At 41.4% G+C, this 16,000-nt stretch overlaps 2 protein-coding genes across 3 annotated transcripts in view; one reads left to right on the forward strand and one right to left on the reverse strand.

Annotated features, from left to right (window-relative positions):
* CLNS1A (chloride nucleotide-sensitive channel 1A) overlaps nucleotides 1-16,000 on the reverse strand; it is an 820,929-nt gene that overhangs the window by 222,654 nt on the left and 582,275 nt on the right. The window lies entirely within an intron of this gene.
* The window catches only part of AAMDC (adipogenesis associated Mth938 domain containing), a 52,820-nt gene that overhangs the window by 18,727 nt on the left and 18,093 nt on the right, over nucleotides 1-16,000 (forward strand). For both annotated transcript variants that reach the window (XM_050757502.1, XM_050757503.1), the window contains exon 2: nucleotides 2,226-2,375. In XM_050757502.1, the coding sequence (XP_050613459.1) occupies nucleotides 2,244-2,375 (132 nt within the window). In that variant the 5' untranslated portion in view covers nucleotides 2,226-2,243. The remainder of the gene's footprint in view (nucleotides 1-2,225; nucleotides 2,376-16,000) is intronic.

Raw genomic sequence — 16,000 nt, forward strand, 5'->3', positions numbered from 1 at the left:
GGCGCAGGGGCTCACGCCTGTATTCCCAGCACTTTGGGAGGCCAAGGCAGGTGGATCACCTGAGGTCAGGAGACTGAGACCAGCCTGGCCAACATAGTGAAACCCTGTCTCCACCAAAAATACAAAAATTAGCCAGGCATGGTAGTGCACGCCTGTAATACCAGCTACTTGGGAGGCTGAGACAGGATAATCACTTGAACCCCAGAGGTAGAAGTTGCAGTGAGCCAAGATTGCACCACTGCACTCCAGCCTGGGCAAACAGAGCCAGACTCCATCTCAAAAAAAAAAAAAAAAAGTGTTTAATGTATTTCTATTAGAAAAATAAAATTCTAGTAAAAACATAAAAGAAACTGGGTATCTCTGTGTTGCTGAGGCTGGTCTTGAAATTCTGGCCTCAAGTGAAACTCCCACCTCCCACCTTGGCCTCCCAATGTGCTGGGATTACAGACATGAGCCACCACACCCAGCCCCAGATAACAGTTTCAGTTTACTGAGTGTGGGTCATAGTTTTTGTTTATTTGCATGCCTTGTAATTTGTTGTTGAAAAGTGACATTTTAGATAACATATTGTAGGAAAGTCTGGATATCCAGGCATCCAGCCTGGGGAAACAACTTTTCCCCTTGAAAGTTGTTATTTGTTTGTGTGTGTGGGTTTAGCTGTTTGCCTATACTAAGTGTCTTAATCCATTTTGTGCTCCTATAACCGAATACCTGAAACTGGGTAATTTATAATTTATAATGAAAATAAATTTTTGTCTTACAATTCTGGAGGCTGGGAAGTCCAAGATCAATTGGCTCTCATCTGGTGAGAGTCTTCTTGCTGCATCATCCTATGGTGGAAGTCATCACATGGTGGAAGCTCAAAGAGAGGGCCATACTCATTCTTTTATAATGAACCTACCACTCCTGCAATAACAGCATAATCCATTCAGGAGGGCGGAACCCTCATGGCCTAATCAGCTCTTAAAGGTCCCACCTCTTAATGTTGTTATAATGACAGTTACATTTAAACATGAATTTGGAAGGGTGCAGACATGCAAACCATAGCACTAAACTAAATCTATGAATTCTCCCATGCAATATGTGTCTACTGAAGTCTCTGTTCTGTTAGGGTTTTTTCTTTGATTTTATTCTTAAACCCGGTTTCCCAAGGTTCTCCTTGGTGTGTATATAGCTTAGTGTTCAGCCAAACATTAATTAAACATTTGGCTCAAACACTATGAGCCAGTAAGACTTTCTCTCTCTACTAATGGATCACTGTGTGTACTGGGGAGTGCGTGCAAAGTCCAGCTGTTGTATGTCTTCACTGGCTTTTACATTCTGCAAGGCCCTCTTGAACCTTCTTGCTTATCCACTGTGTATGTGGTCAGGATCCATCAGCCTAGAATGTTTGGGTGTCTTGGGTCTATCTTCCAAGTCTTTGATGCAAATCCTTGCAGCCTCTGGTCCACTTGGGATATGTAGAGAGCTTATAAAACCCCCTATGGCTGTGTCATCCCTGGGAAATTCCTGTTAAATCCCACCTAGTTTGCCAATCCATTGCTTGTCCTAAACAAAAGGCAACATAAGGCAAGCAGAGCTACCTTCTATCCATGTTTGCTTGCCACTGAGATCACCTGTTTAAACTGATAATGGCTCTAAGTGAAGTAAGCCTGCTTTGGCCATGGCGGCAAGGCTGTTCATTTTCATGTCCTGCCCCAACCTACTTGAACTTCACTTACAACAGAACTGTAGTGGTGGAATGGGAGTTGTTCCAGGCAAGAACAACAAAAAAATTGTTGTTCTTACCTGAAATTCAGTGATCTTCATGAATAAGCATTTCTCTGATTGTGGTATATGCCTTTAATTTTATTTCTAGAGTGACAAATTTTTGGTTTTGACAGTTTTTTTCTACCTTTATAGTTTCTTCTTGGGAAGAGAATGTGTCAACTTCACTCCATCATGCTGAAGTAAATCTTCATCTCTTAATTTTATCTCTCAAAAATATCCTGAGGATTCCCTCTGGAGTCTGATAAGTAATTGTAGTATCTGGTTTCTATGGTTGGATGATTCAGGATTCCAAGAATAATAGTTACTTTTTAGATCTCTAAAGAAGAAGAAGACAACCACATGAATGAAAAGATGCTTCTTAAATCATGGAGAATCGGGACTTACTATCACTGCATTTTGAAACTGTCTCAGCCTTACTTTATAACTGATTTAGTATATTTTTCTTTTAATTTCAGATTTCAGTGAAGTTCCTTATGACTTCCCCTGAAATTGCTTCCTTATCATGGGGGCAAATGAAAGTAAAAGGCTCTAATACAACCTATAAGGACTGCAAAGTATGGCCAGGGGGCAGTCGGACTTGGGATTGGAGAGAAACAGGAACTGAGGTAAGATATTAGTCTTTGGTTGACACTACATGAGGCTGGCCAAGTGATTTCCAACCTCTTAAGCTGCAATGACTAAGTGAAAAACTATTTCTCTTGTGTCTTTTTGAGATGTAATTCATATACCATTAAATTCACCCTTTTAAAGTATGCAATTCAATGGACTTCTTACATTCAATGCCCCTGTAGTGACATTATAGTGACTTATATTCATAAACTTGTACAACAGTTACCACTGTTAGTTCCAGAATATATTTATCACCTCAGAAAGGAACCACATAACCACTACCAGTCAGTGCCCATTCACTACCACCCCAAGCCCCTAGCAATGATTAATCTACTTTCTGTTGTTATAGATATGCCTATTCTGGATGTTTTCTATAAATGACATCATTCAGATATCTTAGGTGTGTTCCTAGGAGTGGATTTCTGGGTTATATAGTGTTTAACCTTTTGAGGTACTGCCAGACTATCTTCCAAGGCACCTGCACCATTTTACATCTCCACTAGGAATATAGGAAGGTTCCAGTTTTTCCACATTCCTCCTCAACACATTGTTCTTTTCATTGTTTTGTTTTTATTAGAACCATCCTATTAGGTGTGAAGTATTGTTCTCATTGTGATTTTGATTTGCCTTTCCCTACATTTCCTCAAGGATTCCCAGTGTGCCATGCCCAAGGTAGAGCCTCCTTTCTATGAGTATAAGTTGGGCAAAACAAGGGAGCCTCTACCTTTTGACCCCACTCACCTGGGATGTAGCCTCAACAACAGAAAGATGGGGGCAGGATGAGAGGCACCAAAGTCCTGCTCCTCCTGGGAAGGAAGCCTTCCAGCTAGATGCTGAGGGGAGAAAGGGTCTTGTCTTCTTGGCTACAGCAGTCTGGAGAGTAGTCTCTGCCTCACAATGGGGATGGGGCAGGGAGGCATTTATCTTGATGCCTCCACTGTACATGTGCACAGATTCTTACTTGTCTTACCAAATATCTCAATGAGTTCTGGCTTCTGTAAAAAAATTGTCATAGACTGAGTACCTTAAACAATAAACATTTATTTCTTACAGTTCTGGAGACTGAAAGTGTGAGATTAGGATGCCAGCATGGTCAGGTTCTGGTCCTTGCATTAGTTTGTTTTCACACTGCTGATAAAGACATAACCGAGACTGGGGAGAAAAAGAGGTTTAATGGACTTACAGTTCCACATGACTGCGGAGGACTCACAATCATGGCAGAAGGCAAGAAGGAGTAAGTCACATCTTACATGGTTGGTGGCAGGCAAAGAGAGCTTGTGCAGAGAAACTCTTCGTTTTTAAAACCATTAGATCTCATGAGACTCATTCACTATCACAAGAGCAGCACAGGAAAGACCCACTCCCATAATTCAATCACCTCCCACTGAGTTCCTCCCACAACATGCAGGAATTGTGGGAGTTACAATTCAAGACGAGATTTGGGTGGGGACACAGCTAAACCATATCAGCCCTCTTCCAGTTTGTAGACAGCCAACTTCTCTTTGTGTCCTTACGTGGTGGAAAAAGAGGTAGCTAGCTTTTGAGCTTCTTATAAGGGCACTCATCTCATTCATGAGGGCTCTACCCTTAGGACCCAGTTACCTCCTGTAGGTCCCACCTCTAAATAGTATCACATTGGGATTAGAGTTTCAATGTATACATTTTTAAGGGACAATCGTATTAAGTCCATTGCAGCAATTTTTTTTTTTTTTTACAGTTTCTTTCTTTCTTTCTTTCTTTTTTTGGAGACAGTCTCCCTCTGTCATCCAGGCTAGAGTGCAGCAGTGAGATCATGGCTCACTGCAGTCTACACCACCTGGGTGAAAAGGATCTTCCTCCCTCAGCCACCTGAGTAGCAAGGACCACAGGCATGCAGTCACACCTGGCTTATTATTTTAGTTTTTATAGAGATGAGGTCTTACTACATTGCCCAGGCTGGTCTTGAACTCCTGACCCCAAGAAATCCTCCCACCTTGGCCTCCCAAAATGCTGAGATTACAGGCATGAGCCGTCATGCCCAGCCAAATTTTCTTGAATACACGTTTATTCATTGGGTATTTGCTCTTGGGACCATTTCCAGAGGCTTTAGGGGTTTTGTTTTTGTTGTTTTGGTGAGTTCTTGGTTTGAGTTTTTCTTTGTTGTTATTATTAATAATTTTCACATAGGAGTGAGTCAGTGGAGCTCATCATGATGTAATGATGGAAGTAGATCCTTCGTTTTTGAAGAATAGTTTGTTGGATATGGATTTCTTGATCAATAGTCTTTTTCTTTTCAATATGCCATCCCACCACCTTTTGGCTTCATTGGTTTCTAATGATAAACCAACCATTAGCATTATTAGAGCTCCCTTGGACTTGTTGAGTTGCTTCTTTCTAACTGCTTTCAAAACACGTCATAGTAATTTAACTATGATATGTCTAGGTATGGATTATCTTTGAGTTTGTCCTACTTGGAATTTATTGAGCTTCATGAAGATGTAGATTATTGTTTTTTTAAATCAAATTTCGGGGAGTTTAGAGCCATTATTTCTTCAAGTATTCTTTCTACTCCTATCTCCCTTTTCTTGTGACTCCCATTATGAATATATTGGTAGGCATTAGGGTGTCCTACAGGTCTCCGAGTCTGTATTCTTTGTCTTCATTTTTTTTTCTTTTCTTTGTCTTAGATTGGATAATTTCAATTGACCTATTTTCAATTTTGTTGATTCTTATCTGCTATTGAGCCTCTGTAGTGACATTTTTATTTCCATCATTATACTTTCTAACTCCAGAATTTCTTTTTCTTTTGTTTTTTTTGGCGGGGGATAGACTATTGCTCTGTCGCCACAGCTGGAGTGCTGTGGCACAATTTCGTCTCACTGCAACCTCCGCCCTGCCTTAGCTTCCTGTGTAGCTGGGATTACAGGTGCACTCCACCATGCCCAGCTCTTTCTGCATATTTAGTAGAGACAGGGTTTTACCATGTTGGCCAGGCTGGTCTCAAATTCCTGACCTCAAATGATCCACCCACTTCGGCCTCCCAAAGTGCTGGGTTTATAGGCGTGAGCCACCACACCTGGCCCAGAATTTCTGTTTGGTTGTTTTTAACAATTTATATTTTTTTATTGATATTTTTTATTTGGTAAGATATTGTTATACTTTCCTTTAGTTCTTTTGAACAGTGTTTCCTTTAGCTCCTATTACATATTTAAAATCACTGATTTAGAGTCTTTCTCTGTAAGTCCAGTGTCGGGGCTTCCTCTGGGATAGTTTCTACTGTCTGCTTCCCCCAATCCCCATATGGACCTGCCTTTCTTTTTCTTTCTTTATGTCTTTCTTTGTTGTCTTGTTTATATTTCTCAATTTTTTTGTTGAGAACTGGACATTTATATAATATAATGTGGCAACACTGGAAATCAACTCCCCCTTCTGATTCTGAGGGTTTGTTGTTGCTATTTTTTGCAGTTATTTGTTCCTATGTGGTTCTGTATAAAGTCTGTAAAGTCTGTATTCTTTGTTTGTGGCTCATTTACCTTAGTGATGAGCTAATGATTTGACTGAGATTTCTTTACATTGCTGGAATCAGGTGTTTAGATTTACCCATGTGTCTACCAGTTGCCTTTCTTATTATTCCTTTTTGTAATTTAGATCTTTTGAGGTCAATTTCTTCTTTTAGAAAAATCAGTATCCAGCTGGGCATGGTAGTTCACGCCTATGATCACAGTACTTTGGGAGGACAAGGCGGGTAGCTCATTTTAGACCAGGAGATTGATACCATCCTGGCCAACATGGTGAAACCCCGTTGTCTCCTCAACTTTGGGAGGCCGAGGTGGGCAGATCACCTGAGGTCGGGAGTTTGAGACCAACCTGACCAACATGGAGAAACCCCGTCTCTACTAACAATGCAAAATTAGCCAGGTGTGGTGGCATATGCCTGTAATCCCAGCTACTTGGGAGTAGCTGGAGAATCGCTTGAACCCAGGAGGTTGAGGTTGCAGCGAGCCAAGATCGCGCCATTGCACTCCATCCTGGGCAACAAGAGTGAAACTCCATCTTAAAAAAAAGAAATTAGTATCCTTTAGAAGTTCTTTCAATAAGGATTTCTTGGTGATCTCTCCCAGTTTTTATTTGTCTGAAAAAGTCTTCGTTTTTTAATTCTAATTTGTCTTGTATTCTAAGTTGACAATTTTTTTTTAGAACTTTATTTGTAGGAATCCTGAATAATCAGACTATGCCATTTGAGATCTGTCCCATAAAGGAAGATTCATATTTGCTTCTTTTCTGTATCCTGTGTTACTCTCAATCTGGGATCACTTTTACTTTTTTTTTTTTTTGAGACAGAGTCTCGCTCTGTCACCCAGGCTGGAGTGCAGTGATGCGATCTCTGCTCACTGCAAGCTCCACCTTCCAGGTTCACGCCATTCTCCTGCCTCAGTCTCCTGAGTAGCTGGGACTACAGGCGCCCACCACCATATCCAGCTAATTGTTTTTGTATTTTTAGTAGAGACAGGGTTTCACTGTGTTAGCCAGGTCTCAATCTCCTGACCTTGTGATCCGCCCACCATAGCCACCCAAAGTGCTGGGATTACAGGCGTGAGCCACCGCGCCAGGACCACTTTTAATTTTTTTGACGGCTTCCAAAACTAGGCTGATAGTGTAAATTTGAGCCCCAAACTGACCTGTGAGCAGGTTTGTGGTTATAAATTATCAGGGAAGACATTTTTCCCCTCTAGCACCACGACTGAGCAGAAAGCTTTCCTCGTCTTTTTCATTTGCCAAGGGGTGGAATTTTTGGGTCTCAGAATGTGTGTAAAATGGAAGACTCTGAGAATGGCAGTGCCTCAGGGTAACTTTAATATCAGTTCACCATTTTGATTTCCAACTCCCCCTTCACTTTGGCCTCTGGGAATTTCCCTTTCCTTTCTGCAAGCTCAGTTACATATTTCAGAGGATGTTTATTTTTATCTGGCATTTTGTTTAAGGAAACTTTGTAGGTTGTATAGTCTATCACATTGTTCTTCATTGTAAACAGTTATGCCTACAAAGTTAGGCCCCACATAGAAAGAGAGCCCTAACACATACTCTTTGTGTATGCCTTGGTTTTGAACTGCATGCACTCATTGATGATCGTGACACCCAGTTTGGTTTGTTAGTTACTAACCTAGATCATAATGGATGGAATATACCTAGATTGGTAAAAAGAATAGAAGGGCATGGAGATATAGAAGGGACAGAATGAAAGAAAACTGAGGAATAAGAAGCCTTAAATCATGTAGCCTACCTGAACCAAATGGCTCCATCGGAGTGAAGTTGGAGAATGGGAAGAATAGGTGGTGGTGTGGTTAATAGAGCATCTATATATGCAGAACTGAGTTTATATTGTATTCAGTGAATAAGTCAGAACCACTGTAGCTAGTGTATTAGTCAGGGCTCTCCAGAAAAACAGAACTAGGAGGAGATACATATATGTAAAATAAGGTTTACTATGAGAAATTGACTTGTCCATGATCTGCTGTCTGCAAGTCTGAAGTCCTAAAAACCCCGGGAGCTGAAGGTTTAAATCCCAGTCCAAGAGCAGAAGAAATTGAGATGAGATGTCCCAGTTAAAGTGGTGAGGCAGAAAAAAAGAGGCAAATTCTCCTTCCTCTGCCTTCTGTTCTTTTCAGGCCCTCAATGGATTGGATGATGCCTACCAATACTGGGGAGGGTAGTCTACCGAGTCCACCAATTCAAATACTAATCTCCTCCATAGACATTCTCACAGACACACCTAGAAATAATATTTAATTTGGGCAGTCTGTTGTCCAGTTGAGCTGGCACATAAAATTAACCATCAAAGGTACTTATGTGGGACAGTTGATGTGTCTGACAAAGGTTATGCAGACTGTGGTTTAAGTTATACTGGAGCACAAACTTACATGGGTTCCACACTTGAGAGATTCGTTTCCCTTCAGAAATGGCTTTAGCACTGTATATTTCTATTTTTCCCACATGAGACCATATGAGTTAATCTTCATTCTTTTTTTTTTTTCTTGAGACACAGTCTTGCTCTGTCACCCAGGCTGGAGTGCAGGGCGCGATCTCGGCTCACTGCAACCTCTGCCTCCCAGGTTCAAGTGATTCTCCTATCTCAGCCTCCCAAGTAGCTGGGATTACAGGCGCCCACCATCATGCCTGGCTAATTTTTTTTGTATTTTCAGTAGAGATGGGGTTTCACCATGCTGGCCAGGCTGGTCTCAAACGCCTGACCTCAGATGATCCGCCTGCCTCGACATCCCAAAGTGCTGTGGTTACAAGTGTGAGCCACCGCGTCTGGCCAACCTCATTCTTTACAGAAAGTTAAGCACAGAGAAGTTATATAACTTGTGTAGGCACAGAGCTAGAAACGTGTGAAAGCAAACAGTAAGCTCAGGTCAGACTGTAAGACTGTAACTTTCTTTTTTTTTTTTTTTTTGAGACGAAGTCTCGCTCTATCGCCCAGGCTTGAGTGCAGTGGCCAGATCTCAGCTCACTGCAAGCTCCGCCTCCCGGGTTCACGCCATTCTCCTGCCTCAGCCTCCCGAGTAGCTAGGAGTACAGGCGCCCGCCACCTCGCCCGGCTAGCTTTTTGTATTTTTTTTTAGTAGAGACGGGGTTTCACCGTGTTAGCCAGGATGGTCTCGATCTCCTGACCTCGTGATCCACCCATCTCGGCCTCCCAAAGTGCTGGAATTACAAGCTTGAGCCACCGCGCCCGGCCAGTAACTTTCTTTCCTGTTTCTTTCTACTACATATTGTTTCTTCTTATATCCACAACACTGTCTCCCAAGCTGGAGTGCAGAGTTGTAATCATAGCTCACTGCAACCTCAACCTCTTAGATTCAAGCGATCCTCCAGCCTGCTCTTATCATCCCAACGAGCTAGAAGTAGAAGCATGTCCCACAATGCCTGGCTAATTTATTTTTATTTTTTGTAGAGACAGAGTCTGTCTGTTTTGCTCAGGCTGGTCTCAAACTCCTGGCCTGAAGTGGTCCTCCTTTTTTTTTTTTTTAAAGATGAGGTCTCACTCGGTCCCCCAGGCTAGAGTGCAACGGCACCATTATTGTTCACTGTAGCCTTGATCTCCCAGGCTCAAGCGCTCCTCCCATCTCAACCTCCCAAGTAGCTGGGACTACAGGCAATTGCCTCCATACCTGGCTAATTTTTTATTTTTTATTTTTATTTTTACTATTTTTTTTGAGACAGAGTCTTGCTCTGTTGCCCAGGCTGGAATGCAGTGGCGTGACCTTGGCTCATTGCAACCTCTGTCTCCCAAGTTCAAGCGATTCTCTTGCCTCAGCCTCCTGAGTAGCTGGGATTACTGGCGTGTGTCACCACTCCCGGCTAATTTCTTTTGTATTTTTAGTAGAGATGGCTTTCACCATGTTGGCCAGGCTTGTCTCAAACTCCTGACCTCAGGTGATCTGCCCATCTCAGCCTCTCAAAGTGCTGGGATTACTGGTGTGAGCCACTGCACCCGGCCTAATTTTTTAATATTTTGCAGAGACAGGGTCTCACTCTGTTGCCCAGGTTGGTTCAAACTCCTGGGCTCAAATGATCCTTTTGCCTTGGCCTCCCAAAGTGCTGGATCTGGTTTTTTTGTTTGTTTGTTTTTTATTTTTAAATGATGCAGTTCCCAGTTATCCTTTCACCCTCCTATATTTCAAAACACATATTTGAAGACCTAGCTATTCCATATCAAATGCTTTTTCTCTTCCAAACTTATCATGATCTTTCTTTCCTCTTCACCTTTGCTAAAACCATTTCCTTCTGTATCTGATGAAATCTTATACATTCCTCTATTCTTGGCTTTTGCATTATCTCCTCTATGAAGCATTTTCTTAATCCTGAGAATGAGCTGCTTACTCCCTTCCATTATTTAATACTCTGTGCTTCTATTATAGTATTTAGCACAGTTCACTTGTATTATAATGAGGATCTGTTTCCCCCACTAAGTGGTAAACTCCCTAAGGTTAGCAAGAACTATGCATTTAACACAGTGCCAGTAAAGCAAGAACTCAATAAATGTTTGCTGAATTGAAATTTCCATTATAAATGTCATTAAACAAACTGTTTTTATCCTTTTTAACATTCCCTCTGAGATAGGTTAATGTTATAATTCCTTTTTTATTAGTTTAAAAAAGGAGAGAGCAGATTTTGTAGTGATTACAGAATGGAAACAAGAAAATTTAAGGTCTTCAAGCAGTATCCTGAAATAATAATTAGTATAAACTCCAAAATCTCTACCAGTCATTAAAACAACTAATATGTACCTTTATGTACCTTTAAATATGTACTAATATGTACATATTACTAATATACATATGTACTAATATGTATGTACTAATATGTACTAATGTGTACCTTTAAATATAACTTTTTCAGGGTCACATAACTAATACTTTTTGGAACCAAAATTTGAGCAGAAGTTGTTCTTTCTCTAAAGACCACATACTTTCCTTCTGTTTTATACTATTCTTGCTCATTTCTATCCTACGGCAATACCTATCTTATTATAAAAGAGTTTTCTATATGGAAACATGCATAGATCATTCATTCATGTGTCCTTTTCGTTAGACTGAAAGGGGTCAAGAATGAAGGTATAAATATATAAGTATAAAATTAAAAGAAAAAACCAATTAGTAGCCACCCAAAGAAAATTAAAGGAAGTATGGAAATGTTTACCCCAACTTTTTATTTTTAAAAATGTTAAACCTACAGAATAGTTATGTGAATAATATAATACATTTCCATATATCCTTTACCTAAATCCTCAAGTTGTTAACATTTTACCATGTTTGTTTCTTTTCTCACTCTAAACACACACACACACACACACACACACACACACTTTGTCCCCCTATCATTTGACAATAAATCACAGATACGATATTTCAGTATTTCTCTCCTAAGAACATGAATATTCTCCTCTATAACTACAGTTCTCTTATCAAAAACAAGGATATTATCATTGATACAATAATATCTTCTTTTTTTTTTTTTTGAGATGGAGTCTCGCTCTGTGGCCCAGGCTGGAATGCAGTGGCATGATCTCGGCTCACTGCAACCTCCGCCTCCCAGGGTCAAGCAATTCTCTGCCTCAGCCTCCTGAGTAGCAGGGATTACAGGCATGTGCCATCACGCCCAGCTAATTTTTGTATTTTTAGTAGAGACAGGGTTTCACCATCTTGGCCAGGCTGGTCTTAAACTCCTGACCTCGTGATCCACCCGCCTTGGCCTCCCAAAATGCTGGGATTAAAGGCGTGAGCCACTGCACCCAGCCGATACAATAATATCTAATATACGGTCTGTCTTCAGATTTCCCCAGTGTCCCAAGAATGTTCTCTATAACTTTTGTCGATTCTCAGAGAATTGTACAATTGACCAGGTAGAGTTTCTTCTGCTCAGGACAGTTCTTCTTAAGACTGATGAGCTGTTCCTAGCTGTTCCTTGTGTTTTTGTTTGCTTTTGCTTTTGTTTTCCCATTCACCTTCTAAAGCTGGTTGTTGTACAAGGCTGATCTAATTGGATATTTGTCCCCACCCAAATCTCAGGTTGAAATGTAATCCCCAATGTTGGAGGTGGGGCTTGGTGGGAGGTAATTGGGTCATGTGGGCAGTTCCCTCATGATTGACTTAGTGCTGTCTTGGTGATAGTGAGTCAGTTGTCAGGAGATCTGGTTATTTAAAAGTGTGTGGTACCTCCCCCAACCTTGCTCCTGCTCTCATCATATGACATGCCTACTCCCACTTCACCTTCTGCCATGGGTAAAAGCTCCCTGAGGCCTCCTCAGAAGTCAAGCAGATACTGATATCATGCTTGTACAGCCTGCAGAACTGTGAGCCAATTAAACCTCTTTTGTTTATAAATTACCATCTCAGGTATTTCTTTATAGCAATGTAAGAAAGGCCTCTGTTGAACTTCTTGAATTTTGAAAATTTTCAAACTGATGTAACAAATTATAAAAGAAATAGAATAAACAGTTGTATACCATCAATTGAGATTCACTAGTTGTTAACATTCTGCCACATTTGCTTTATCTAGCCCTCTGTGGCCCTCTTCTCTCCTTCTCATAATTATTTTTACTAAATAATTTGAAAGTAAGTTGTGGGCAGTCACAGTGGCTCACATCTCTAATCCTAGCACTTTGGGACGACGAGATGGAAGGATCACTTGAGCCCAAGAGGTCAAGGCTGCAGTGAGCCATGATTGCATCAATGAGCTTCACTCCAGCCTGGCCAATAGAATGAGACCCTATCTCAAAAAAAAAAAAAAAAAAAAAAAAAAAAGAAAAGAAAAAAAGAAAAAGAAGAAGAAAGAAAAGAAAGAAAAAAGTCACTGAAATTAATTATTTTTAATGTTGTCCATTTGACATACAGAATTTGGTTTATTTGTTTCTGTTGGCATACAATTTTAGATGCCGCTCATTTCCTGTCTTTCTTGATTTAACTCTTTGAATATGTAAAATATTTACATGATTCAGAATTCAAACTTCAAACTATGACAGTCACTTGCTGTTCACTATCACCAGAACAGCAAGGGAGATATCCACATCAATGATCCAGTCACCTCCCATTAGGTCCCTCCTCCAACATTGGGGATTACAATTCAATGTGAGATTATGCAGGGACACAAATCCAAACCATATCATAGATGCACTTGGAAAGTCTTACTCACCTCCCTATGTCTTCCATCACATTCCCACCTCGCTCCATGTAGGTAATTATTTTGTATTAGTTTCTGGTTTATCCTTTTTTGTATTTTTCTGGAAAAAATAAGCAAATGCAAATATACGTATATAAATACATTTTTTTCTTTTTTCCCCGTTTTCCATACACAAAAGGTAGCAAGCCTTACTTCTTTATATTCTGTTCACTTAATATATACAGAAAATCAGGATATCAGTTCATAGAGATATGTCTTTTTCTTTTTTACCACTGTATAGTAACCAACTTTGTGAATGTAATATCATTTATTCAATATAGTTCTAAGGGGTGGGCACTCTATTGCATTCAATATTTTAGTACTATAAACAATACTACATTGAATAACCATGTATATTTTTTTTGTATTATTGAAAGAGTATATCCAGGGTAAATTTTTGGAATTGAGATTGTGGTTAAAGAGTAAATGTAAATTTAGATTTGTTAGATATTGCCAAATTCTCCTTTATAGGTGTTGTACCATATTTTAGTATTACTAACAATTTATGAAAAGGCCAATTTTAAAATGTAGAAATGTTTAAATTTGTTAGTAAAAATTAACAGTATTTGTATTAGTCCATTCTTTCATTGCTATAAAGAACTACCTGAGACTGGTTATTTCTAAAGAAAAGAGGTTTAATTGGCTCAGGTTTACATAGGCTGTACAGGAAGCATTGCTAGGGAGGCCTCAGGAAACTTACAATCATGGCAGAAGGCAAAGAGGAAGCTGGCATGTCTTAGATGGCCAGAGCAGGAGGCAGAAGGAGAGTGGGAGGTGCTACTTTTAATCAACCAGAACTCAAGAGAATTCACTCACTATCATGAGAACTGCAAGGGGGATATTGGCCCCATGATCCAGTGGCCTCACACCAGCCCCCTTCTCCAACATTGGGGATTATAATTTGACATGAGATTTGGTCAGGGACACAAATCCAAACCATATCATTCTGCATCTGGCCCCTCCCAAATCTCATGTCCTTCTCACATTTCAAATTACACCCATGCCGGGCTGGGTGCAGTGACTCACCCCTGTAATCCCAGCATTTTGGGAGGCCAGAGAGGGCAGCTTGCTTGAGTTCAGGAGTTCAAGACCAGCCTGGCCAACATAATGAAACCCTGTCTCTACTAAAAATACAAAAATTAGCCGGGCATGGTGGCACAGCCTTGTAATCCCAGCTACTTGGTAAGCTGAGGCAGGAGAATCACTTGAACCCAGGAGGTGGAGGTGGCAGTGAGCCAAGACTGTACCACTGCACTCTAGCCTGAGTGACAGAGTGAGACTCCATCTCAGAAAAAAACAAAACAAAACAAAAAAACCATGCCTTCCCAGCAATCCCCCAAATTCTTTTTTTTTTTTTTTTTTTTTTTTTTTGAGACAGAGTCTCGCTTAGTCGCCCAGGCTGGAGTGCAATGGCGCGATCTCGGCTCACTGCAAGCTCCGCCTCCCGGGTTCACGCCATTCTCCTGCCTCAGCCTCCCGAGTAGCTGGGACTACAGGTGCCCGCCGCCTCGCCCGGCTAATTTTTTGCATTTTTAGTAGAGACGGGGTTTCACCGTGTTAGCCAGGATGGTCTCGATCTCCTGACCTCGTGATCCGCCCGCCTCGGCCTCCCAAAGTGCTGGGATTACAGGCGTGAGCCACCGCGCCCGGCGCAATCCCCCAAATTCTTAACACATTCCAGCATTAACTGAAAAGTCCACGGTCCAAAGTCTCATCTAAGACAAGGCAAGTCTCTTCTGCCTATGAACCTATAAGATCAAAAACAGTTAGTTACTTCCAAGATACAATGGGGTTATAGGCATTGGCTAAATACTTCCCTTCCAAAACGGAGAAATCAGCCAAAACAAAGAAGCTACAGGCCCATGCAAGTCTGAAACCCAGCAGGGCAGTAATTAAATCTTAAAACTCCCAAATAATATCCTTTGTCTCCATGTCTCACATCCAGGTAACATTGATGCAAGGAATGGGTTCCCAAGGCTTTGGGCAGCTCTGCCTCTGTAGCTCTGCAGGGTGCAACCCCTGTGGCTGCTTTCATGGGCTGGCATTGAGTACCTGCGGTTTTGCCAGGTGCATGGTGCAAGCCATTGGTGGATCTACCATTCTCATGTCTGGAGGATGGTGGCCATCTTCTCACACCTCCATTAACCAGTGTCCCAGTGGGGACTCTGCGTAGGGGCTCCAACCCCACATTTGCCCTCCATACTGCCATTGTAGAGGTTTTCCATGAGGGCTACGTACCCCCAGCAGACTTCTGCCTGGACATCAGGCATTTCCATACATCCTCTGAAAACTAGGTAGAGGCTCCCAAGCCTCAACTGTCACACTGTGCACCCACTGGCTTAACACCTCATGGAAGCCACCAAGGCCTATGGCTTGCACCCTCTGAAGCATCAGCCTGATCTGTACCTTGGCCCCTTTTAACCGTGGCTAGAGCTGGAGTGGCCATGATGCAGGGTGCCATGACCCGAGGCTGCACAGAGCACTGAGGCCTTGTACCTGTCCCACAAAACCATTATTTCCTCCTAGGTCTCCAGGCCTGTGATGGGAGGAGCTACTGTGAAGGTCTCTGAAATTCCTTCCAGGAATTTTCACCATTATCTTGGTTATGAATATTTGGCTCCTCTTTACATATGCAAATTTATGCAGCTGGCTTAAATTCCTCCCTTGAAATTTTTTTTTTTTTTTTTTTTTTTTTTTTGAGACAGAGTCTTGCTGTGTTGCCCAGGCTGGAGTGCAGTGGCGCAATCTCAGCTCACTGCAAGCTCCACCTCCTGGGTTCACGCCATTCTCCTGCCTCAGCCTCCTGAGTAGCTGGGACTACAGGTGCCTGCCACCACACCTGGCTAATTTTTTTTTTTATTTTTTATTTTTAGTAGAGACAGGGTGTCACCGTGTTAGCCAGGATGGTCTCAATCTCCTG

This window comes from Macaca thibetana, chromosome 14 (assembly GCF_024542745.1).
Source record: "Macaca thibetana thibetana isolate TM-01 chromosome 14, ASM2454274v1, whole genome shotgun sequence".
Lineage (NCBI taxonomy): Eukaryota > Metazoa > Chordata > Mammalia > Primates > Cercopithecidae > Macaca > Macaca thibetana.